We start from the raw sequence: 24,455 nt of genomic DNA, 5'->3' as shown, positions 1-24,455 counted from the left end.
GGGATTATAGGCGTGAGCCACCGCGCCTGGCCTATTTTTTTTTTTTTGAGACGGAGTCTTTCTCTGTCCCCCAGGCTGGAGTGCAGTGGCGCGATCTCGGCTCACCACAACCTCCACCTCCTGGGTTCACGCCATTCTCCTGCCTCAGCCTCCCGAGTAGCTGGGACCACAGGCGCCCGCCAACACACCTGGCTAATTTTTTGTATTTTTTAGTAGAGACGGGGTTTCACTGTGTTAGCCAGGATGGTCTCGATCTCCTGACCTCGTGATCCACCCGCCTCGGCCTCCCAAAGTGCTGGGATTACAGGCTTGAGCCACCGTGCCCGGCCCAACTTTTTACTTTATAAACTAAATTTTTTAAAACTTTCTGACTCTTTTGTAATAACACTTTAAACACAAATACATTGTACAGCTGTACAAAAATATTTTCTTTCTTGATATCCTTATTCTATATGCTTTCTTCTATATTTTCTTTTTACTTTTTAAACTTTTTTGTTAAAAACTAAGACACAAACACACACCTTTGTCTAGGCCTACAGATTCAGGATGCTCAATATCACTGTCTTCCACCTCCACATCTTTTTTTTTTTTTGAGACACGGTCTCAATCTGTCACCTAGGCTGGAGTGCAGTGGCACCATTACAGCTCACTGCAGCCTCAACTTCCCAGGCTCAAGCAATCCTCCTGCCTCAACCTTCCAAGTAGCTGGGACTACAGGTGTGCACCACCATGGTGGTTAATTTTTTTTTTTTTTTGGAAGAGACAGGTCTCATGATATTTCCCGGGCTGGTCTCAGACTCCTGGGCTCAAGCAACCCTCCCGCCTTGGCCTCCCAAATGGCTCGAACTGCAGGCATGAGCCACAGCACCCAGCCCCACCTCCGATATCCTGTCCTCTGGAAGGTGTTCAGGGACAGTAACACACACGGAGCTGCTATCTCCTGTGATGACAATGCCTTCTTCTGGAATACCTCCTGAAGGACCGCCCTGAAGCTGTTTTACAGTTAACATTTTTTTTTTAGAGTAGAAGAAATACACTCTAAAATAATGATGGGAGCCAGACGCAGTGGCTCACACTTGTAATCCCCGCATTTTGGGAGGCCAAGGTGGGAGGATCACCTGAGGTCAGGAGTTTGAGACCAGCCCGGGCAACATGGTGAAACCCTGTCTCTACCAAAAATACAAAAATCAGCCGAGCGTGGTGATGAACCCCTGTAGTCCCAGCTACTGGGGAAGCTGAGGCAGGAGAATCGCTTGAACCTGGGAGGCGGAGGTTGCAGTGAGCCAAGATCACACCACTGCACTCCCACCTGGGTGACCAAGCAAGACTCTGTCTCAAAAATAACAATAATAATAATAATAATGATAAAAAGCATTATGTAGTAAATACATAAGTCAGCAGCATACTCTTTATCACTATTAAGTATTAGGTACTATATATAAATGTAAGTGTCATACTTTTAGACAACCCGCCTCAGCCTTCCAAAGTGCTTGGATTACAGGCGTGAACCAATGCACCTGGCTGCTACTAAATAAAATTAAACGTGAGGAAGTTTAAAATACGAACAAATAATCAATTAGGGAAAAAACCAATAGGATGCAGTTATATATCTTTTTAAAATATGGAAACAACATGATTTTAAGCTGTGAAATCAGAGAGTTGGCTGTGAAGGAGAGTGAAGTAGACAGAACAGATGGGGGAACACAGTTACCCTGGATGGACAAGGCTGGCACTAAGAACTAGGGAAACATTGAGCGCACTGGCTACATATACTAAAACAATAAGGTCATTTTCACCTATCAAATTGGCAATGATATATTGTTTTCTTGTTCTCTGTGTAGTTCTCAGTCCTCACTAGGCCCCCGTGTGATGGCCACTCTCATATGTTATCACTGTGAGATAAATTGGCACAAAGTCTCTGGGAAAAAAATTGAAGCTATACGTGTCAAAAGCTTCAGTGCATTTATATCCTCTGAGATAATAATTTTTTTCTATGACTCTCTCCTAAGGAAATTATCAGGCAAAATTCTTTAAAATTTCAAGCAAAGGATACTCATTGCCACATTGTAATAAATGCAAACAAAGGGAAGAAAAACTATACAGTTGGTTAAATCATGGCACATCTATATAATGGAATTGACAGCACCACTTTCAAAGAATATTTAGTGACAGGGGAAAATGCTCATAATATACAGTTTAAAAACAGGCTAAAAACTGTATTTGTAGGCCGGGTGCAGTGGCTCACACCCATAACCCCAGCACTTTGGGAGGCCGAGGTGGGAGGATCACTAGAGCAGAGGAGTTCAAGACCAACCTGGGCAACAGAGCAAGACCCGTCTCTACAAAAATATATATATATATATATATATATATATAAATTAGCCAGGTGTGGGGGGTGTGTGCCTGTGGTCTCAGCTACTTGGGAGGATGAGTTAGGAGGATTACTTCAGCCCAGGAGCTGGAGATTGCAATGAGCTGCCATGGCACCACTGCACTTCAGCCTGGACAGCAAACTAATAAAACTATCTGTAGTATGATCAATTGTACAAACAAAGAGGAGAAGAAATACAGAAAATATTAGTAATGGCTATAACTGATTGATGAAACCATGGACCATTTACATTTTCTTTGTCATGCTTTATTATTTTCCAAAATGTCCATGCTGAGCATATATACATTATTTATGTAATCTGACAAAATAAATATTGAAGCTATTCCTTAAAGCCAATACACAAGCAGGATACATTTCACAGAGCAGGAGCTAAGCTAGATTTGAATTAATTAGTAGCTCTTGTCGCTTCTTTAGTACCCACTTCACAGAAGCATTTTATTGTGTTGCTTAGAGACATGTTGCCCACAACCATGTTTTCTGCTCTCTGGGGAGCATTTTAACCAGCACTTCTGGTTATGTGGTCCTATTCTTTTTGAAACTGTGGAACCACCCCTTTGGATACTGATTTATAAGGTAAGACCAGCCGTTAAATTGAAGATCACAGCTATAGAGGTACATTCCACCTGGACCAGAGAAACCAAGGTCCCATAAGCGCTTTGTTACTGTTGCCCAGGTGCAGGCGGGTGGGCTGGTTCCTGACGTCTGTCTCTCTGATCCAAGCTCCAGGTCCCAGTCTGTCCTGCTCTCACTCTGGGCCCACAGCAAGGACTTGTACCTGGTTCTCAGTTCCAGCCTTTCCCTTCCAGGGTGACTGTTCCCCCATCTGTTTTTCTCTCAAAGGTATCTTCACTCTCCCTTCTCACAGCTTAAAATGATGTTGTTTTCATAGTTAAAAAGAAAATATAACTACATCCTACTGAAGCAGCCCCCTCCTCCTTCACTACCTGCAAACATGGAATCCTTCTCCCCTCTCCCTCCCGACCTCCACCCACATCTCAGCCCATTTCCAGCATCTGCCTCATCCAGCGTCTGCCTCACCATTGTGCCCAAACTACTTTCAAAGGCTACCAAAGGCTTGCTAATTGTTACAGACGAAGGTTCCTTTTAAGACTCATAATTTAAAATCAGATGTCAATCATACCTCAGTAAAAGTAGAAAAAATCGAAATAAACTTAAGTAAGATTAAATCAGCCACCCGCTCTTTACAGTGTCTCTCCTTATTATGCATCATCACGTGCATTTGTCTGTTGACTGCCAGAGAAACAAAGCAGGCGCAGCCTCCACCCTCTCCTGGACCCTGGAGTCAGAGGGACAGAGCCAGACAATACCAAGTGGGAGAACAGCTGCTCCGGGGTGGGGTCAGGGGTGGGCAAGAGGAGGGAGTGGAGGCTGCAGGGAGGAGGTGGAGCCACACGGCAGCAGGAGGGCCAGGCAGAGGTGTTGAGGGAGAGGCACTGTGCCAAGCGCTGCCAGGGTTCTAAAGCTGCCTCAAGTGTGGAATGCCCCTCACCAGGCACCCGACTTCTGCCTCCCTCTTAATGTAGCCATCTACTTGAGACGTTTTGTTCTGGCTTCTCACCTTCAATACTCTTTCCTGGGGCCTCACCACTTCCAAGACTCAGCTATTAGGTCCTGAGCCCACAGCCCAATGTGTAAAAGGATACCTGGTTTTTAGTTCCCTCCCATCACTTCCAGGGTGACTTTGTTCCCCTGCCTATTATTCCCTCTATTGTAAGCCCTAGAGGCTAGCTAAACTTCAATCACAGGTGTGATTACAGGATTGCAGGGGTGAGCCACCACCCCAGCCCCTTGCTACCTCTAAGGCATGTTTCCCCCTTGCCGCTGTCTTAACAGTGTTAACAGTCTCTTCATGAATCCCTACCCTCCCCTGCTCAAAAACCTTTAATGGCTATTGTCCAGCTCAAGGGTGACAAGACCTTCCCAGACCTTCAAGGCCCCACGCTACCTTTCCAGGCTCAGTGTCATTTGCTCCCTCTCCCCTATCCCATCCTTCACTCCAGACCAGACAGCTTTCTTTTCTCTGGTTTGCTCCTGTGTCTCTGCTTACTCAGGCTCTCATCAGCTATGCTGGCTTCCAGACCCATCTCAAATGGCTCCAGCGAGAAGGCGCTCTCAACCATTCCATCCTGCCTCTACCCAGTCTGAGTTACTCTACTCTTTCAAGGCATATCATAGCACTTCGTAAATAATTAGCTCATGGTATTTATGTACACATTTCAGTGTAGTGGAATCTTTATTGACCTGGGCTGCTGTGTAGACTAGGAGCCTAGGAGAAACCTGCATATAGTAATGCCCCTAAACAGTTAACTAAAGTGGAGTTATGGTTGGGCGTGGTGGCTCACACCTGTAATCCCAGCACTTTGGGAGGCTGAGACAGGTGGATCACCTGAGGTCAGGAGTTCGAGACCAGCCTGGCCAATATGGTGAAACCCCGTCTCTACTAAAAATATAAAAATTAGCCGGGCATGATGGTGCACATGTGTAGTCCCAGCTACTTGGGAGGCTGAGGCAGAAGAATCACTGGAACCCGGGAGGCAGAAGTTGCAGTGAGCCAAGATCCTGCCACTGGACTCCAGCCTGGGTGACAGAGCAAGACTCTTATCTCAAAAATAACAAAATAAAATAAAACAAAATAAAATAAAATAAACCAGAGTTATTTCCAAGAACTCTACACTATTTTCTCCTATATGCTAAGAAACAGAAGTCTCTTGCCCATGTCAGAAAAGCACATCTAGGTCAAATTTAGTTTGGCCAAGAAAAAAACCAAAGTAATGATAGATTAAAGTTGATACTTGCCTCTTGCACCCCTGAAAAGAATTCTGTAGTGTTTTTCTAATCGCTTGGCCATGTAGTTGGCATTTAATATCGCAGTTTCCGTGGCTTGTTTAAGGCCCTTGCCTCCCATCATCTGCAACAGAGGGAAAAAGAGCCATTAGCCATTGAACAGGCAAACACAAATGTCAAGACACCAACCAAAAGACACTCCCAGATAAATTCCACCCACAAAGGAGGGCAGCCCACCATGATTCTGGAGTAGAGATGAGTGGAAAATTCCAACAAGGACATCTGTCAGATCCCTCTAAGCCTGTAATACATTTTCATTTTCTTCTTTTAATAGTAGTTTTACGTTCTTTATTGTAGTAGCAAAGCCTACAACAGGGCAAGTTGACTACTGACTACTGTGTTATTTAAAGAGAGAAAAGAATTGTTCTTAAATTACATGTGTTTGGGGATTTTTTGTTTGTTTGCTATGAATTTGAGAGGTCTTGATAATTGCCAGGAATCCGATGGGATCTGGGCCAACATCTCCACGGAAGCAGTTTTGTATGGTTTATTTTCCCACTGTCCCTAGTAGAGGCTGCTTATGTATAAAAACTGCTCAATCTTGTCCTGGTAGTTAAGAGTCCCTGTGATCATAAGAGATACACGTCATCACTGCAAAGAACTTCAAATCAAGACTGCACCAATTCTGATGGCCTACTTTCTTCCCAGAGTACCTCACATGTGATGGAGTTGGCATATATACTAAATACATAACTAATGTAAAGAGAATGAGAGAGCACCAAATAAGACAACAGTAGTACTTTGGTATCATTAAGGGGGTCCAAAGTAAAAAGGGGCCACATTGCTCCAGGCTGGTCAAAGAAGGGTTCCTAGAATAAAGCCAGAACTTGGCTAGAAACTTAGAAATAAGCAGAATTTGGATAGGGAAAGAGAAAGGGGAAGGTATACCAGGTGAGAAGAATGGCAGAAATGAAGGCGTGGAAGGGGAGGGCACATGACTGTCATCTGGGAGTGGATGTAGGGCAAGGTGAATTGTGACTCCATTTTTAAGCCCGAACCTTCTCTAGGAAGGACTTCGACTTTGTCCAGCCAACCACTGGCTCTCAACCTATGTCTCATGGGGGGATTTTTTTAAAACGCAGATGGCTTAAGTCCAACCCTACATATGCTCAATTTGGTTCTCCCTGGAATGGGGCCTAGGCATGTGCATTCTGAAAGAATCCCCTAAGGATTTTGTGCAGGCTAGTGAGAACCAGGTAAAGCAACAGGAAGCCAGGAGAGATATGTGGGTGCCTAGGGTGAGTCTAGCAGTCCTGTAGGTGCGCCTGTGGAATTGCAGCAGGGAGAGAAGCAGCTAAAGCTACAGTCCAGGGGATAAGTAACAACAGCCTGAAATGAGAGAAGGCCCAAGGCCAGAGGGGGCAGCTTAAACCCTACTTTATTTATTTAGTTTTTAAACTGAGGCACCAGCTGGTGTTCCAGGCATGTAGCCAAACCAACCTTGGGGCATTTATTTCCTATATGTGGGAAGTCATCTCCAACCCAAATATGTTCATACAAATAACCCAGATTTACAGAACCCAGAAATCAAAAGGGAAGTGGGAATTTGATTTTGCTTACAGAGAAGCAGACCTTTATTCTGATTGCTTGTGTTGTTTGCAAAACAACTTGAGTATCATTTTAAAAAGCAAGTGTTAGTCTCTGAGGTACAGAATTGTTCTGGCTTCTAAGAAACTTTTCGTGAAGAATCATAAATGCCATGCTGTTCCAGAAATAAACAGCCAGCTCCACAATGTCCTCTGGAATGATTGGCATAGCTGCATTTTGGGGGTTTTGTTTCAGTGGGAGCCCCCCTTCCTTTAAAGAGGGGCACTGCTTTGGGGAGACTGCTCTAATTAGCAGCCAAACAAGTGTCCCTATTCACAGTCTTGTCAGTCCAGGAGGTGAGCAGGGCAGTGTGAACAAGAACTGTAGAAAATCAACTCTGGCCCTGGTGTTATTTGGAATAAGACAAAGGAAGGAAGCCTGTACTCTGACTAATTACGCAGAGAGCACAGCGCCACAAGCCCTAAAGGCCAAAGAGCTCTGGGAAACCACCAGAGAAGCAAATTTCCGCTACTTTTCATCTTCTCCTCTGGCCCCCACCCAAGAAATATATAGCAAAGTGAGATATATAGCAGGATCTCAGCAAAGTGGAATAATTAGTACATGTACTGCTTTTCACTCGGAAGGGGCTATATAAATCCTGCAGGAAACCAAAGGACGCGGCCAGAACATCCATATGACTCATGGAACTTAGCTGTGTCTGGAAAAATATATCTGGTGCTTCAGTTTCTCTGATGTTAAACCCACTCTGAGAACCCAAAAGAAGTAGTGTAATGAAGGAGAGATGAAATGATTTTTAGCTCATCTCTTTAGGAAGGTTTCTTCCACCCAGGTCATCAGCAATATTCTTTGAACCACATCTCAGATCATGAATTTATTTCTTTTTAAGCCAAGAAAGAATTCTGCAGAATCCGGTCCCCACCCATACCTGACGCCCCCACCCACCTGCACATACTCCCAGGCCTCACCTTGATATAAGCCCAGGAAATGGGCAAGATGGAACTGGAGCCCCATGGGGCCGCACTGACGGTTCCCACAGGACAGGCATCCTCATTCCGCTTTAGTGAAATGATGGGATGATTGGGCAAAAACGGGGCAAGATGTTTCTTCCTGTATTTTTTTTTTAAGTGCAAATTCAGAAAATGTAAACAATTCAGTTTAATCTAATGGGAAGGTTCTCTGCCCTCCCAGAAAGCCTTGTTCTTAGCAGAGGAGCTCTGACAGTGGAAGGGACTCTCCACCTGCTGGGAGGCAGATGTTCAGGAAGCGATCCTTCCTTCCTTCCTCCTCTGGTGGAGGTCCACCAGCCATCAGTGTCCCAGGGCTCACCCAAGAACTGTGGTGGAGGACTTGATAGAGGGCAGGCAGCCATGAAACAGTGCAGTTCCATGTCCCTCCCTCCCCTTCCCAGCCCCATTCCCTCACCCCTATACACTTTCCCAAGATGGACATAGGAAGGGCTAATGAGAAGATGCCCCATGGGCTGACATGAACATCATTCTCCCCACCTCCCTGACAGCTGAAGCACTGGAGCTCACACATTTACTAGAAATAATCATCATCAAAATGAATTTCACTTTAACAGTAGCCAAAAAAAAAAAACAAAAAACAAGAAAGAAGAAACAAGTAAGAAGGCCAAGCTTCCAGCAACTCTGAAAACTGGCTTCTTTAGCATATTTTTGGGAGACTGAAGCAGCTCAGGAAAACAGCTGCTCTCATCATCATTTTCCCAAGATGATTTGATTTCAGTGTAAAAAGTTATCCATAGCTAAGAAACATTCCTTCAGTCCTACTCTGGCTTCCTCCAATTATTTCTAGTAACCAGGTTTGTTTCTTCCTTACTTATGTGTTACTTATCTCAACACCTTATATCTAATTCACTTTCAATGGAACCATTAGCTGATTTTAAAAAAGAAAAAAAAAAAAAAATGCTTGGAAATCCGAAAGTCCAAAAGGCACTTTCTAGTGCCGATATTCCAGTTACAATAATATGCTCAGGTAAAGTTCCCTATTCAGTATTCTGTTAATAAACCTGCTGTCTATGTGCAACTGGAAGCTCAGTGAGGCCAGATGTTATGGTTAATAAAATCTAATTACGCTTTTCTTTGGAAATCCCCTAAAAGCACCCATTTTGCTGCTCCTCCCCCAGCCCCTACAAGTGCACTACACCAATGAGGGTATCCTCAACACATGAAGACTTTGATGGGATGAGTAGTCTATTTAGGGCCACTCCTTCATTCTGTCTCCAAAGCCATCCTCAAACCAGCAGCCCAGAACTCACACTCCGATGGGCCCCATGCCAGGACCACCTCCTCCATGGGGAATGCAGAAGGTCTTGTGAAGATTTAGGTGCGAGACATCAGACCCAAAGTCTCCAGGGCGACAGATTCCCACCTATCACAAAGGCAAGGGCCAAAAGCAAAAGTCAAGAGCTTGGAAACACCCTCCAGTGTGAAGGCCATGGCTGGCTGGTGCTGCCTTCTCCCCTCAGGGGAAAAGCAGGTAGAGCCACATCCATGGTGTTCACAGAAATGTCCTCTACACTGGCCCAGTTCCGTAGTCACAACCTGGCATCCTATAGGCAGAGTGCTTGTGGTTGCTAAGGAAATAGCAACTGACCATTTAGCCCAATTTAGATTTAAAAATATGGATTCGAATACACAATCTCTTCCTAATTATCCACACCACAATGGAAGAGAAGCATCTCTAACACAAGAAAGGGTAGAACCTCCACGTTGTTGAAATAGGCAACTCTTCCCTGAGCAGTGCTACCTTCCCCTGCGTGGTCGGCTTTAGTATGATGCACGTTACCGAATGGCCCCATTGGGCACAATGATGGCAGAGGCTGCAGGGGCACCAGGGAGGAGGGTGAACTGAGAGAGGGAAAGCAAGGCTGGCAGTTTTCCTGAGATGATCCAGATACCAGGCATGATATCCCACTAGCCGTCCCACCACTTGGGTGTTAGGACTAATTTTGATGGTGACCAAAGATATAGAATTCATTTATGCTACGGAACCAATAGATAGTCTCTGGATTACACTTGTGAAATGAATCAGAACCAAAGAAAGAGTCTAAAATGGTAAGGAAAAAAAAAAACAGGCCGGGCGTGGTAGATCACGCCGCCTGTAATCCTAGCACTTTGGGAAGCCGAGGCAGGTGGATTGCCTGAGCTCAGGAGTTCAAGACCAGCCTGGGCAACACAGTGAAATCCCGTCTCTACTAAAATACAAAAAAAAAAAAAAAAAATTAGCTGGGTGTGGCGGCATGCACCTGTAGTCCCAGCTACTTGAGAGGCTGAGGCAGGAGAATTGCTTGAACCCAGGAGGTGGAGGTTGCAGTGAGAGCAGAGATCGCACCACTGCACTCCAGCCTTGGCGACAGAGTGAGACTCCGACAAGAAAGAAAGAAAGAATGAAAGGAAGAAAGAAAGAGAGAGAGAGGGAGGGAGGGAGGGAGGGAGGGAGGGAGGGAGGAAGGGAGGAAGGAAGGAAGGAAGGAAGGAAGGGAGAGAGAGAGAGAGAGAGAGGGAGAGAGAGAGAGAGAGAAAGAAAGAAAGAAAGAAAGAAAGAAAGAAAGAAAGAAAGAAAGAAAGAAAGAGAAAGAAAGAAAGAAAGAAAGAAAGAAAGAAAGAAAGAAAGAAAGAAAGACAGAAAGAAAGAAAGAAAGACAGAAAGAAAGGAAGGAAAAAAGCAAACACCAATAAGAGTCTCAAAAAGATTGTGTGACTCCTCTCCTGCAGGGGCTCCCAACAGCATTTCTTCAGAGGTTCACATTACATAGATCCTCTGTCCCCCAAGTAATCAGGATTGGGCCCTTTGAGCCATTTCACAGCTGATAAAGCTGATGCCAGGATAAGTGGCTTTCCAAGGCCAAAAGAGATCAACAACCACTAGTGGTCAGGTCGTGGGTCTGAGTTCCCTCAGGCAGGAAGCCTCTCAAGAAGTCAGAATTTTTTTTTTTTTTCACATATCCATTTTCTCAGTGGGAACTAAGGGTGGGCCTCTCCAGTTCCCACCTGAGCGTTCATATTCGCCCCATCTAGGTAGACCTGTCCTCCATGCTGATGGATGAGGTCACACACGTCACTGATGTTCTCTTCAAACACCCCATTGGTGGATGGGTATGTAATCATGATGGCTGCTAGGTTCTCCTTGTGCTTATCCACCTGTGAAAGAAAAGGGGTAGAGAAGGACATTGAGGGAGGATATGTTTCTTCCTTGGCCAAATCCTTACCTTTTATTTTAAAGGATGAAGAAAGATGAAGTCTCGGTCTTTACTTTCCTGGAACTGTCTCAAAGTACAATGACAGCAATAAAAAAACCACAGCCATTACTCTCTTCACAAATCATTCCAAAGAAATAATAAGACCCTGGCTGGGTGTGGCGGCTCACGCCCATAATCCCAGCACTCTGGGAGGCCGAGGCGGGCAGATCACCTGAGGTCACGAGTTCGAGACCAGCCTGGCCAACATGGTGAAACCCCGTCGCCACTAAAAATACAAAAATTAGCCGGGCATGGTGGTGGGTACCTATAATCCCAGCTACTTAGGAGGCTGAGGCAGGGACAATTGCTTCAACCGGTGAGGTGGAGGTTGTAGTGAGCCAAGATCATACCACTGCACTCCAGCTTGGACAACAGAGCGAGACTCCAGGTCAAAAAAAAAAGAAAAAAGAAAAAAGAAATAATAAGATCCTTTCAGGCTAGGTCTCTATGGTCCAGACCAAAAGGACTATTCACAAGATTTTTGGATATTTTGGGCCCAACTCTCTAAGGTGGTTTTCCCTTGGTTCAAGCCATCTCAATAATGATTTCAGATGTTTGTGGTTCTAGGTGTGTCCATTCTCATAGTTAATCTCTCTGCTCATCTTCTCATATCCGTTCCTTTCCCTTGCCTTCTGTTGAAGTTAAAATTCCCAAATTACAGCTAGATAGGAGTAAGTTGTAGAGTTCTATACCACTGCAGGATGACTATCTTTAACAATATATAATTTCAAATAGTTAGAAATGGATACTGAACATTCCCTCAACACAAAGAAATGATACATGCTTGAGATGATGGATATGCTGATTACCCTGATCTGATCTCTATACATTTTATGTATAGAAACATCACTATGTACCCCATGACTATGTACAACTATTGTCATTTTAAAAGCTAAAGAACAGAGGCCAGGTGTGGTAGCTCACGCCTGTAATCTCAGCACTTTGGGAGGCTGAGGGGGGCAGATCACTAGGTCAGGAGATTGAGACTATCCTGGCCAACATGGTGAAACCCTGTCTCTACTAAAAATACAAAAAATTAGCTGGGCATGGTGGCACATGCCTGTAGTCCCAGCTAATCAGGAGGCTGAGGCAGGAGAATTGCTTGAACCCGGGAGGCGGAGGTTGCAGTGAGCCGAGATCGCGCCACTGCACTCCAGCCTGGGCGACAGGGTGAGACTCCATCTCAAAACAAACAAACAAAAAGATAAAGAACAGGAATTGAAAAAAAAAAAAAAAGAATTCCCACAAGGAGTGTTTCTGTAAATAAAAGTCTTCTTCATTCTTTCCTTTTACAGAAGGCAAGCATATATAAAAGTCATGTCCCTGTTTGTTTTCCTGGCCAGCATATCAGAGCAGGTATGTTTGAAAACATGGGGGTGGCCAGGTAAGTCACGTCCTATATTACTATAACGGAGGGACTTAATAATTTCAACTACTGGCCTGGAACACTTGTTGGAAAAAAGCTTTGTGGAGCAATGGAAGGGTAGGGGTGGATTGAAGAGAGGTGCAGCATTGTGGATTTTCAGCTTCCTTTAGAAGGCAACTACACAGAGTTCCCAGTCTCCATGCCTCATAACACCACCATCAAAATCACATTGCTATTCCAATGATTTCCTTCCCGCTTAAGATGCAGCCGCCAGTCCGCTGGTGGGAAGCAGATACGGTTGCTAAGCAACTTCTTCCTGGAGGTTGGGAGGTTGAGAGTGGGGGTTGGTGGAAACCAAGCTGCATGATGCCAGGAATTCAGCACGATGGGGCTGGCACAGTCATGGATATTTGCAAAGCTGACATTTGTGTTACAATTCCTGACACAAAGATTAAGTGTAAGTGTGACTGTCATTTTGATTATTAAGTGGGGAAGGGGAGAAGGAGAGGGAAGACTGGGCAGAAAGAGGCAGGTAGGTCCTGCAAGGAGTACTCTTACTACCACCATGAATAATTCACTCAGTTTTTTACACAAGCTGGAATTAGAGAACAGGGATTTCTCCTTGTTGGTGATGGGAGGGGTAGAGTAGACTCCGGTCAAAGGAAGAACTGCAGACTTTTCAGTAGAATGCAGGATAAGACATTTACATAATCCATCAAGTCCCTGATCCCCACCACCGCTCCCCACCCCGGCCTCTCCCATCTGCTAAAGAGAAGACAAGTACCATGGCCTTGAGGTGAACTGCATCGATATTCCCATATTTATCCACCTCCACAGGCTGTATCTTCATGCCTGCCATGTGGGCACTTGCTGGGTTGGTCCCATGTGCTGATTTCGGAATGAGGCAAACCTGCGGAATAGAAAGGAAGCAAAGAAAGAGAAAAATCATCATCAGACTATGAATAATGAGAGAAAAGTACTACAACATGCTTGTACCACAAATTAGACACCACCTGTTTTTATTTAAGCTGAACACTAGTGCTTTAAAATCTGCTACAATTTAATTATTTGTCATTGCAAAACAATGTCCAAAAAAAGAGTTTCCATATGAATCCCTAAATATTGTTCCCTAAAGATGCTCAGGAAATCAACACAATCTTCCCTTATCCCAGTACACTAAAAATAGGCCTGGGCCTATTCTAACCTTGTCTCAGGATACACAGAAAGCACCTTAAAAGAACATGAGACTGGAAGTTAAACTCAAGGACTCAGGGACCACATCACAGCTTCAGTGCTCTGCTTGGCTTATCCAGGACAGATGATAATGTCAGACGTAATTCCAAGGCTTCCCAGTACCAATGCACCAATTATATCAATATTTATTGGATGTTTACTCTGTAATAAATTATTAGATTCTATAAGAACCATAAATTAAGCATTAAAAATGATCAACCCGCCTAGGTGCAGTGGCTCGCGCATGTAATCCCAGCACTTTGAGAGGCCGAGGCGGGTGGATCACCTGAGGTCAGGAGTTCGAGACCAGCCTGGCCAACATGGTGAAACCCCATCTCTAGTAAAAATACAAAAAATAGCTGGGTGTGGTGGTAGGCATCTGTAATCCCAGTTACTCGAGAGGCTGAGGCAGGAGAATTGGTTGAAACCAGGAGGTGTAGGTTGCAGTGAGCCGAGATTGCGCCATTGCACTCCAGCCTGGGCGACAAGAGTGAAACTCCATATTTAAAAAAAAAAAAAAAAAAATCAACCTGGCCGGGCATGGTAGCTCACACATGCAATCCCAACACTTCGAGAGACTGAAGTCAGGAGTTCAAGACCAGCTTGGCCAAGATGGCGAAACGCTGTCTCTATTAAAAATACAAAAATTAGCCAGACGTGGTGATGCATGCCTGTAGTCCCAGCTACTCAGGAGGCTGAGACAGAAGAATCGCTTGAATCCGGGAGGTGGAGGTTGCAGCGAGCCAAGATCACGCCATTGCACTCCAGCCTGGGCAACAGAGCAAGACTCCGTCTCAAAAAAAAAAAAACAGGTAAAAATAACAATGATCATCCCCCACCCTGGGTTCACACAACACACTCACTAACAATGGTGGCCTGTGAATGACCGTCTAGTGTCCAGAGATGCAGCAGAAACATGGAGAAGGGGATGTAGCTTCAGGTTAAGGAAATCAAGGGAAAGTGCCTCAAGAGCTGAGCCTAAGTTAGAGCTTACAGCTGCACTGAATTTTGTTGGAAGCTGGACAGTAGGTGCAATGCTAGAATTCTCAGACTCAAATCATCCTTCATTTCCTCCAAACAACCATGTGGACACAGGCTCTTGTAGAACTGATGATGTGTCCCAGTGGGAAAGTAAGTCACAAGGTTTTCCCCAACAAAAAGCATCAAAGAGAAGCCATGATTACCCTGAAAATCATCCTCCTATATTGTATCCCACAGAGAAATGGACGGGCATTATTGAAAATAGGCTATGAAGTTAAATCTTAGCTTACAGCTCTTTCCTCAAAAACAGCAAAAGAGTCTACTTAAGAAAAATACACGTGTACAAAAAGAAAACATTAGCCAAAGGCAAACATGGACTACTTTGCACTCTTCTACTGTCAGAAGGTTTGTGCCCCTTTAGAACAGCTGTTGGTCTCATACTGGTTATGTCACGTTGTCCTCAAATCCGTTTTCTTGTTTGAATGCTTCCCTTTTGTAGTTAATTTTTTTCTTTAATTTCTCAGGACCCAAGCTGGAGGCACTGTCCTCTCTCACAGGTATTGTTAGTCTACAAAAAGATTGTTGGATGGAAGGATCCCTTCAGGGCAGAATATTGATAAGAAGGAGAAAGCGGAATATTAAAAATAAATATAAAATATTCATAGAAAGCCAAAATGAAGAATTCGTATCAGGTGAGTTCTGTTGAAACACAAACATGTAAAAACATCAACCACCCTGTGGCACACTGAATGACGGGCTCCCAAAGACATCCCTGTCCTAATCCTCGGAACCTGGGGGTGTTTCCTTATATGGTAAGAGGGACTTGCAGATGGGATTAAGGTAAAGAAAGATCTTGAGACGGAAAAATTATTCTGGATTTTGGCCTGGGCCCTAAATATATTCTTAATCGTCCTCATCAGAGGGAAGCAGAGGGAGATGTGACCACAGAGGGAGCAGGAGATGTGCTGACTGAAGCAGGACGCTCGAGCCAAGGAATGCAGGAGGCCTGCAGATGCCAGGAAAGGCAAGGAAAGAGATTCTCCCCTGTCTCCCCCAGAAGGAATCAGCTCTCTCGACACTTTGACTTTAGCCCAGTGAAACCAATTTCTGATACCTGGCCTCTGCAACTATAAGAAAATTAATGTGTGTTGTTTTAAGCCACTAAGCATGTAGCAATTTATCATAGCAGCCACAGGAAACTAATACACATCCTGGTACAAGGAGCGATGGAAAGAGAAGTCACAGTGGCTTTGTCAAGGACTCATTTATACGTTGCTGTCAGACATTTCTGGTTTTCTATGAGGATTTAGAGGACTTTAATTATTCTTTATAATGTTAAGTTTTTCCTCAGTTTAAAATTGTAGTGTTGGCTGGGCGAGGTGGCTCACGCCTGTAATCCCAGCACTTTGGGAGGCTGAGGCAGGCGGCTCACTTGAGGCCAGGAGCTCAAGACCAGCCTGGCCAACATGGTGAAACCCTGTCTCTACCAAAAATACAAAAAATAGCCAGGCATGGTGGTGCACGCCTATAGTCCCAGCTACTTGGGAGGCTGAGGCATGAGAATCACTTGAACCCGGGAGGCGGAGGTTGCCATAAGCCAAGATCATGCCACTGCCCTCCAGCCTGGGTGACAGAGCGAGACTCTCTCTTGGGGAAAAAAAAAAATTGTATTGTTGTGAGGGATGTGGAAGTAACAGGACCCAGATTTGAAGTTTTGGTTTATCCAAAGCAAATCCAGCTTTTGGTGCATTGATGCCCATTTAGGGAGGTGCTATGTTTTCTAAACTCCCCAGGGTGCTGCGTGGCATAGAATAGGCATAAGGTCATCCTTAGACTTGTTGAATGAGTGAAGGGTTAAGGAGATCTCCTGTGCAAGGGAAACTGATGTCTTACCACTGGTAAAATCTAACGATCAAAGGCCACTACTTTGTCTCAGGCAGTTGGGAAAAAAAAAATATTCCCATACAGGTTTTGAGCTTTCTTTGTTGATTTACATATACACATAATTTGTTTCCTTTGATCAATGTTTTCCCTTTGTATAGGAAACTCAGACTCTGTACAGCAAACTTAATTGTTTTTCTTTAGAGTTTTTATTTTTTTGTAAGATCTGGAGGTCTGCTGAATACATCAGGATTTGACTAACAAATTGAAATATTAATTATAAAGTGTTAAAGGCCAAGCCTGGTACATGGTAATTGCCATATAAGTGTTTGTTAAATAAATTTATATTCTCCCAAGGTAAACTCATAAATCAGGAAGTTAGGCATTCCATTTTAGGAACCTCTGAAATTTAACCTAAGAGAAAATGTGAAAATAACTTCAAAAAGCAGCTTGAAAGAAAAGGCCCATCAGGAGCCCAGGCACTTCTGTAGCACATGACTTCCCCACACTCCCTGCACATGACTTCCCCACACTCCCTTTCAAAAAAGAAGGATATATTTTGCTGGATTCCATTAGAATCTATTGTGTGGGAGCAGCTGCCTCAGACATCAGTGATGTGAAAAAATCTTCCCTGATTAGTGAATACTAAATCATTTTCTTCTCTAAGAAAGTTGGCTTTAATTAAAAAAAAAAAATTTTTTTGAGAGGGAGTCTCGCTCTGTTGCCCAGGTTGGAGTGCAGTGGTGTGATCTCAGCTCACTGCAACCTCTGCCTCCTGGATTCAAGTGATTCTCCTGCCTCAGCCTCCTCAGTAGCTGGGATTACAGGCATGCACCACCATGCCTGGCTAATTTTTGTGTTTTTAGTAGAGACAGTGTTCTGCTATGTTGGCCAGGCTGGTCTTGAACTCCTGACCTTAGGTGATCTGCCTGCCTCAGCCTCCCACAATGTGCTGGAATTACAGGCATGAGCCACCATGCCCGAGCGAATTAAAATTTCTGATCCAGAAGGATGCCAACATTTCCAGGCTTATGAGCTTTGTATTTCTACCAGCTCAGTGGCTGGAGGGCTTCCCTGCCTCTCCGTTTCCCCCTGTCCCTGAAGCGCAGCATCCAGCCCCTCTCCCTCCTGCAGAACGAAATGGCCTCTCATGACACTTCGGTGATGGCAGGATGGGCAATGGGGCCAAGAGAAACATCACACACAGTGGGTGGAGAAGGGAAGGAGGACAGGAAAACACAAAGAGAGGGAACAGGAACCAGAAAAAATCCACGAGTCACGGAAGAACCCCGCCCAGGCCAAACCCAAAGGCCTCTCATTCTTTCTCCTTGGCCTTTCCAGTTTGGTCCCCAGCTCCTGGACATTCACAGCTACTTCCTGGTGTCAGATTGGGGAATTTGGGAAATGGCGAGGGGTGGGAAGCATCACTGCGTGGAAAGAATCTGGATTTTAGCTGGCCCTTTGCCATTAGCTAGTCACCTGCCTTCTCCAAACACTGCTTTCTGCGGCCTCTCTGCTAAGCAGTGGAGGAGTGGGGTGGAGATGTTACACAAGACAGGCTGCCCCTTTCCAGCATCACCAGGCTCCTGGGCACCTCGTGGTGAAAGACACTAACGAAGAGGAACTCCAGAGACGACCCCAGAACATGGAAGCCGAGAGGGAAAAACAGACAGGAGAGAATCTGGCATTGTTTTCCTGGCTGGACACCTGGAGCTGCAAAGTTTCCTTTCTGATTCTGTGAAAGTGCCGAGACTCTCAGATCCCAAGAGCAATTATAGTTCTAAACTAATCATTCTTTAGAAAGGTGAGAATTCAGAACCACAAATGAACAAACTGTGGAGGAATTTCAGGGTCTCTGTCTGTCTGATTGACCACTTCACTTCTTTCTGGACTGGCAAGCAGTCCTTGACCAGGGTTTAATCATTTATTCAATTCACAAATGGCCTGTTTTTCAAAGATCTTTAGACAAGAATTCCAGGGCCAGGTGCAGAGGGTCGTGCCTGTAATCCTGGTCTCCCTAGCACCTTGGGAGGCTTCCTTGAGCCCAGGAATTCAAGGCTGCAGTGAGCTATGAAGAGGAAAAAAAAAAAAAAAAAAATAGGGCCGGGCGCAGTGGCTCACGTCTATAATCCCAGCACTTTAAGAGGTCAACGAGGGTGGATCACCTGAAGTCAGGAGTTCGAGACTAGCCTGATCAACATGGTGAAACTCTGTTTCTACTAAAAATACAAAAATTAGCCTGGCGTGGTGGTGCATGCCTGTAATCCCAGCTACTCAGGAGGCTGAGGCACGAGAATTCACTTGAACCCGGGAGGCAGAGGTTGCAGTGAACCGAGATTGGGCCATTACACTCCAGCCTGGGGGACAGGGCAAGACTCCATCTCAAAAAAAAAAAATTAAAAAAATTTAAAAAATTCTATTCCCCAACCAAGATGAAAGCCTGGAAAGACACACCTGTGGAATCAGATGACCTACACAAGGGAAGGAGGGAAAAAAATGTTCCTTCTTTTCCCGTTAGGAAAGGGAAGTGAAACACTTTCAGCATTCTTTATTGCAAATTCCAGGCAACTAGCCATAAGTAACCTTCCAGTGGTAATAAAACCAGAAATGGACTAAGATCGGGCCACTACCACTCCACCCTACTTACTTAGCCAGCGAGCACCACCCTACACCCTTTGTCTGCAACTCTCTGGTATCAGCAGATGCCTTTGCCCTGCTCTCAGCTCCTAGGGGATGCTCCTATTAAGGACTTCCACTCCACAGCTCAGTACAAACTCTAGCATAGCACTGGCCATCAAAATGAAGGAACCAGGAACACAGGCCTCCTCTGGCACAAGCTGAGGCCTGAGTTTCAAGGTCACTGCTACAGGCACTGCCCCTGGAGGGGCGAGTGGTGTCCATTAGTACCTGCTGGTCCCCACAGTGGTCCCCAAGAGGCGGTTGGGATCCTGGAGACCAGGTTCTCATATCCAAAGCAAACAATGAAGCAGGCCCGTGAACTCTGCTTTACGCCTTTTTTGGTACTTGAAGTTGAGAATCATCTAATGGAGAATTTATTTATTCAACAAATATTTTTTGAGCATACACATGACCAGAACTGGGCTTCAGCACAAAAGGGGTTACTGAAGAATTAAAGCATGGTCTCTGCCCTTCATCCAGGCCCAGGGCCGGGGCTGAGCCAAGGAGAGGATGCTTGCAATGGCAACATTCCTGCCCTCTTCCTCCCTCTGCTCCCTAGAGAGCAGTTCCACAGCCAACTAGCTGACGTTTGCATTCCGGGTTTGAGCAAAAGTCTTTTATCTCTGAATGTTTTTCCTCAAAATGGTCAAGTGGGATGTCTTGGAAGCAAGGATCATAATGGCTAGTTCACAGAAATTTGTTTCTTGACTATATGTTCCCTCATCTGCTTCCAAGAAGGCTTGAAGGGAATGTCCCACAGAAGGGACCCTGAGAGCCAGGACCTCTGTGCCCCATGGTGAGCAGGCACCACCTCCTGCCATACTCACCGTTCTGTGCCCCTCTCCTTTCTGGTTTAAGTAGGCTCGGATAGTGGCCAGTCCAGCATATTCTCCCTGGGCTCCGCTTGCAAAGACAAGAAGAAAAGCATCACGGTTAGGTCTTCTGGCTGTCATTAACTCATTCAATATTTATTGGGCCCTGGCCAGGGGTTCACCAGCACGTGACATATGGTCATTGTCCAGACACTGCGAGAAGCTCATCAAGGAGCTCTGCCAGAGTCAAAAGGTCTTGAACAATCAAAACAATCAAAGCAACAGCTGCACTACAGCTCAACCACTCCTACCCAAAGATGGAGCTTTTCATACCCTTGCTCAGGACCATGCATTGAAAATAGCCTTTTGTTATTATGAAAAATTTCAAAACTATACCAAAATACAGTGAAGAACAAAAGGAACCACCATGTATGTGTCAGCCAGCTGTAACAATTTGGTTTACAGTCAGTCTTGTTTCCAATTATATTCCTCACTAACCACTTTCATGCTGAACTATATATTTTGAAGCAAACTTCAAACATCCTATCATCAGTTCAAATGTCAATATGCAGCCTTCAAAGATAAGTATTGTTTTTAAAAATATAACTACAGGCCGGGTGCAGTGGCTCATGCCTATAATCCTAGCACTTTGGGAGGCTGATGTGGGCAGATTATTTGAGCTCAGGAGTTCAAGACCAGCCTGGGCAACATGGTAGAACAGTATCTCCACTAAAAGTACAAAAAATTAGCCTGGTGCGATAGCATGCATCTGTAGTACCAGCTACTGGGGAGGCTGACATGGAAGGATCACTTGAGTCTGTGAGGCGGAGACTGCAGTAAGCCGAGATGGCGCCACTGCACTCCAACCTGGGTGACAGAATGAGATCCTGTCTCAAAAAATAAATAAATAACTACAAACACAATTGTCACACCTAGAACAATGAACTTCAATTTTTTCCTTTTTTTCCCTTTTCTTTCCCCCTTTAAATGGGTAATGTGTCAACATCTTAACAAGGTTCAAGGAAGGCACACCTATGAGGTGAAAACCAATCATCACTCTTTATAATGTCTTAGTGTCACCAAATATCGAGTCAAGAGCCTGATTAGCCCCAAAAGAATGAGGCACTTTTAATGTGACACCATTCCTGGCAGTCTCAGGTTCGGCTCTCCCAGGCCCCGGATGCAGATGGCTGTTAGGGGCTGGCCATCCTCACCTCAACGGTCCTGGAAGGCGCCACTTTCAGGACATATGCAATGACTAACATTCCAGTGAGCAATGCTGACTCAATCGTAGACTGTTATTTAATGTTCCCAGTACCCCGTGCAGGAAGGGAAGGGAAATGAGTAATAGATGTATCAGTCCCATTCAAAATATGTATGTCTGCAGAAGCTGAAGGCAAAAATTAAATACTAAAAAAAGAAAAATTTAAACTTTAAACAAATGAAAATTTAAAAATACAATAACTTTTTTAAATGTTACCCACAGAAAATAGGTGAGAATTTTAAAAAATATATATGTTCTCCATGCTATCACCCCCATTTTGCACACAAAGAAACTGAGGTCAGAGTGCTGCATGCCAAATGGCCAACAGTGAGAGATGAAGACTTCGGTGTGGAGTCAGCCTGCCTCCCAGAGCTACAGGCTCCCTTTGCAAGCAGTGCTGCTCTTCTGAGCACACTGAGCTCTCCAAGGACGGAGAGTTGTGGGAGCAAATGCTGATTTTCTTTCATAGCAGAATTCTTGTCTGATTGATAGAACTGGGGGGTTTAGCTAAAATAAAAAATAAAAAAAAAGAAAGAAAGAAAAGAAGAAAGAAAGCCTGTCTTACAAGACCTGAGTCACCCCGTTCCTCATCACCCGCACTGAGTCAGCTGCAGCTCTCTCCGCTCTCTTCCAAGAAGAAAGGCAAAGACTGCTCTTCTGTTTTCCTGGCTTCTGAAAAACAAGTCCTAGCCTATTTGAGGTTTTTTTATTTTGAGGACAAGAAAATGAATATGCCATGCCTCAGGAAACCACTCACATCACTAGTAACTTCATCTCCCTGTGCCTATGTGCCTGAGAGATGTGTAAAATGGGGATAGCAATGGTACCCATCACGCAGTGCAGATGTGATGAGATCATCGAGGTCAAATGCTTCTCAGCCAAATCCTGCCCATTCTTCGACTGGCTACAACTCTCTGCAAAGCCTTCCCCAAAGCCACCAATCCAGCTCTTTGTCACTTCCTCAGAGAGGCCTTCCCTGAAGGCAAAAATCTTGTCAACCTTGTTCACAATTGTATTCTCTATTCCAAGAACACTGACATAAAGAATATTTGATAGATTGAAGTACTCTGCATGTAGTAGTTCTCCAATAAGTATTTAGTAAATATTTTAAAAATTGAATTCCTCCAGCACAGGCAATCAATATGAATGTCATCCTTTCCCCTACGGTAAAGAACCTCAAGAAAAACATTTTATATTTACCCCTATGTTTTTCTCATGAATTCTATTCATCTGACTTTCTTGAAAGGGCAATCAAGGTGTAGACTAGGAATGAAGGAAGAGGCAGATTACTGGCTATGAGCCAATAGTGTAGGAGAAAGGCAACATGCTAAAGACTTGATCAGAAATGCTGGATTTCTCTCTCTCTCTCTCTCTCTTTGGCCTTAAACATCTATAAAATCAGCTATGTTTCAACTCAAAAAGTGCAAATGATATACTCAAATGTGACACAAGGATTACTACTGGGGTATTATTAAAACAAATTGTTAGTGCCACCTGTTGGTAGAAAAGTCTTATGAAAAATAATTGCTATCTACATAACCCAGACTAAACAACCATCAGCAAACTATTATATATGGAGGAGAGGCTAGGTCAGTGCTTTTCTGACATCTGTTTAAAATGAAGTAGTGAATGGTCTGGAGCTGCAGGGCTGGCCAGTGAACGGGGAGTCTCAGAAACACCAAGTTTATGTGAGCACAGCTTAAACTGTCTTAGAAAAACGAGGTCCTCCATGCCAGGCATGGTGGCTCACACTGGTAATCCCAACACTTTGGGAAGCCAAGGTGGGCAGATCACCTGAGGTCAGGAGTTCGAGACCAGCCTGGCCAACACGGTGAAACCCCGTTTCTACTAAACATACAAAAAATTAGCCAGGCATGGTGGTGCATGCCTGTAATCCAGACTACTTGGGAGGCTGAAGTGGGAGAATCGCTTGAACCTGGGAGGCAGAGGTTGCAGTGATCCGAGATCACGCCATCGCACTCCAGCCTGGGCCACAGAGTGAGACTCCACCTCAAGAAAAAAAAGAAGAAAAGAAAAACAAGACCCTCCAGTGTATGGCATTTACTCAGGCTGATTAAGGAGCTGCTGTTTAATGCAGAATGGGGAAATTGAGCAGACAACTTCTTCCAAAACTCAGATTCATTCTACAAAGAATCCAAAAGAAATTCAATAGACTAGAAAAAGTAGAACAACTGAAAAACAGGTATAAGAACCCACAAGGTGAAAATAGTTGGAGTTGATGGAATTCAACAGTATTGTGATGACTATAACCCAGGCCCTTTCAGTATCAGTGTATCATCATAGGTGTGCAAGTTCAGGAGAAATACTCAATGTTAACTTAAAAAAAAAAAAAAAAGAATTTGTAGATGACATGGCAGAGATAGGGTGAGGGTGATAGTTCAGAAGAGCTAAAAGTTCTTTTGCCAAGGTTAGAACAGGAGTTCAAAGAAAAAACAAATTTTAAGAATTTTAAAAATTAATTTATCTTTCCCTTTACTAAGAACCCTAGCCAAACATATTGATAATTAGAAATGGATGTCGTGGCCGGACATGGTGGCTCACGCCTGTAATCCCAGCACTTTGGGAGGCCGAGGTGGGTGGATCACAAGGTCAGGAGTTCGAGACCAGCCTGGATAATATGGTGAAACCCCGTCTCTACTAAAAGTACAAAAATTAGCTGGGCGTGGTGGCAGGCACCTGTAGTCCCAGCTACTCAGGGAGCTGAGGCGGGAGAATCGCTTGAACCCAGGAGCTGGAGGTTACAGCAAGCCAAGATTGCACCACTGCAGTCTAGCCTGGCGACAGAGTGAGACTCCATCTCAAAAACAAACAAACAAACAAACAAAAAGAAACGGATGTTGCAGGCCAGGCACAGTGGCTCATGCCTGCATGCCTGTAACCACAACATGTTGGGAGGCCGAGGCGAGCGGATTACCTGCGGTTAGAAGATCAAGACCAGCCTGGCCAACATGGCAAAACCCTGTCTCTACTAAAAATACAAAAATTAGCCAGGTGTGGTGGTGTGCATCTGTAATCCCAGCTACTTGGGAGGCTGAGGCAGGAGAATCACTTAAAGCAAGGAGGTGGAGGCTGCAGTGATCCAAGATCACGCCACTGCACTCCAGCCTGGGTGACAGACTGAGACTCAGTCTCATGGGGGCAGGGGGGAACAT

General features: G+C 44.7%; 1 protein-coding gene across 2 annotated transcripts in view; it reads right to left on the bottom strand.

Annotated features, from left to right (window-relative positions):
• GLDC (glycine decarboxylase) overlaps positions 1-24,455 on the bottom strand; it is a 112,310-nt gene that overhangs the window by 13,444 nt on the left and 74,411 nt on the right. For both annotated transcript variants that reach the window (XM_055294285.2, XM_063609191.1), the window contains exons 16-21: positions 20,034-20,109; positions 13,217-13,342; positions 10,819-10,968; positions 9,084-9,196; positions 7,771-7,912; positions 5,210-5,321 (exon numbers count right to left, since the gene is read on the bottom strand). In XM_055294285.2, the coding sequence (XP_055150260.1) occupies positions 5,210-5,321; positions 7,771-7,912; positions 9,084-9,196; positions 10,819-10,968; positions 13,217-13,342; positions 20,034-20,109 (719 nt within the window). The remainder of the gene's footprint in view (positions 1-5,209; positions 5,322-7,770; positions 7,913-9,083; positions 9,197-10,818; positions 10,969-13,216; positions 13,343-20,033; positions 20,110-24,455) is intronic.

Source organism: Symphalangus syndactylus, chromosome 9 (genome assembly GCF_028878055.3).
Source record: "Symphalangus syndactylus isolate Jambi chromosome 9, NHGRI_mSymSyn1-v2.1_pri, whole genome shotgun sequence".
Classification (NCBI taxonomy): Eukaryota; Metazoa; Chordata; class Mammalia; order Primates; family Hylobatidae; genus Symphalangus; species Symphalangus syndactylus.
Note: the sequence above shows the minus strand (reverse complement) of the source record. Positions and strands in the feature narration are given on the sequence as shown.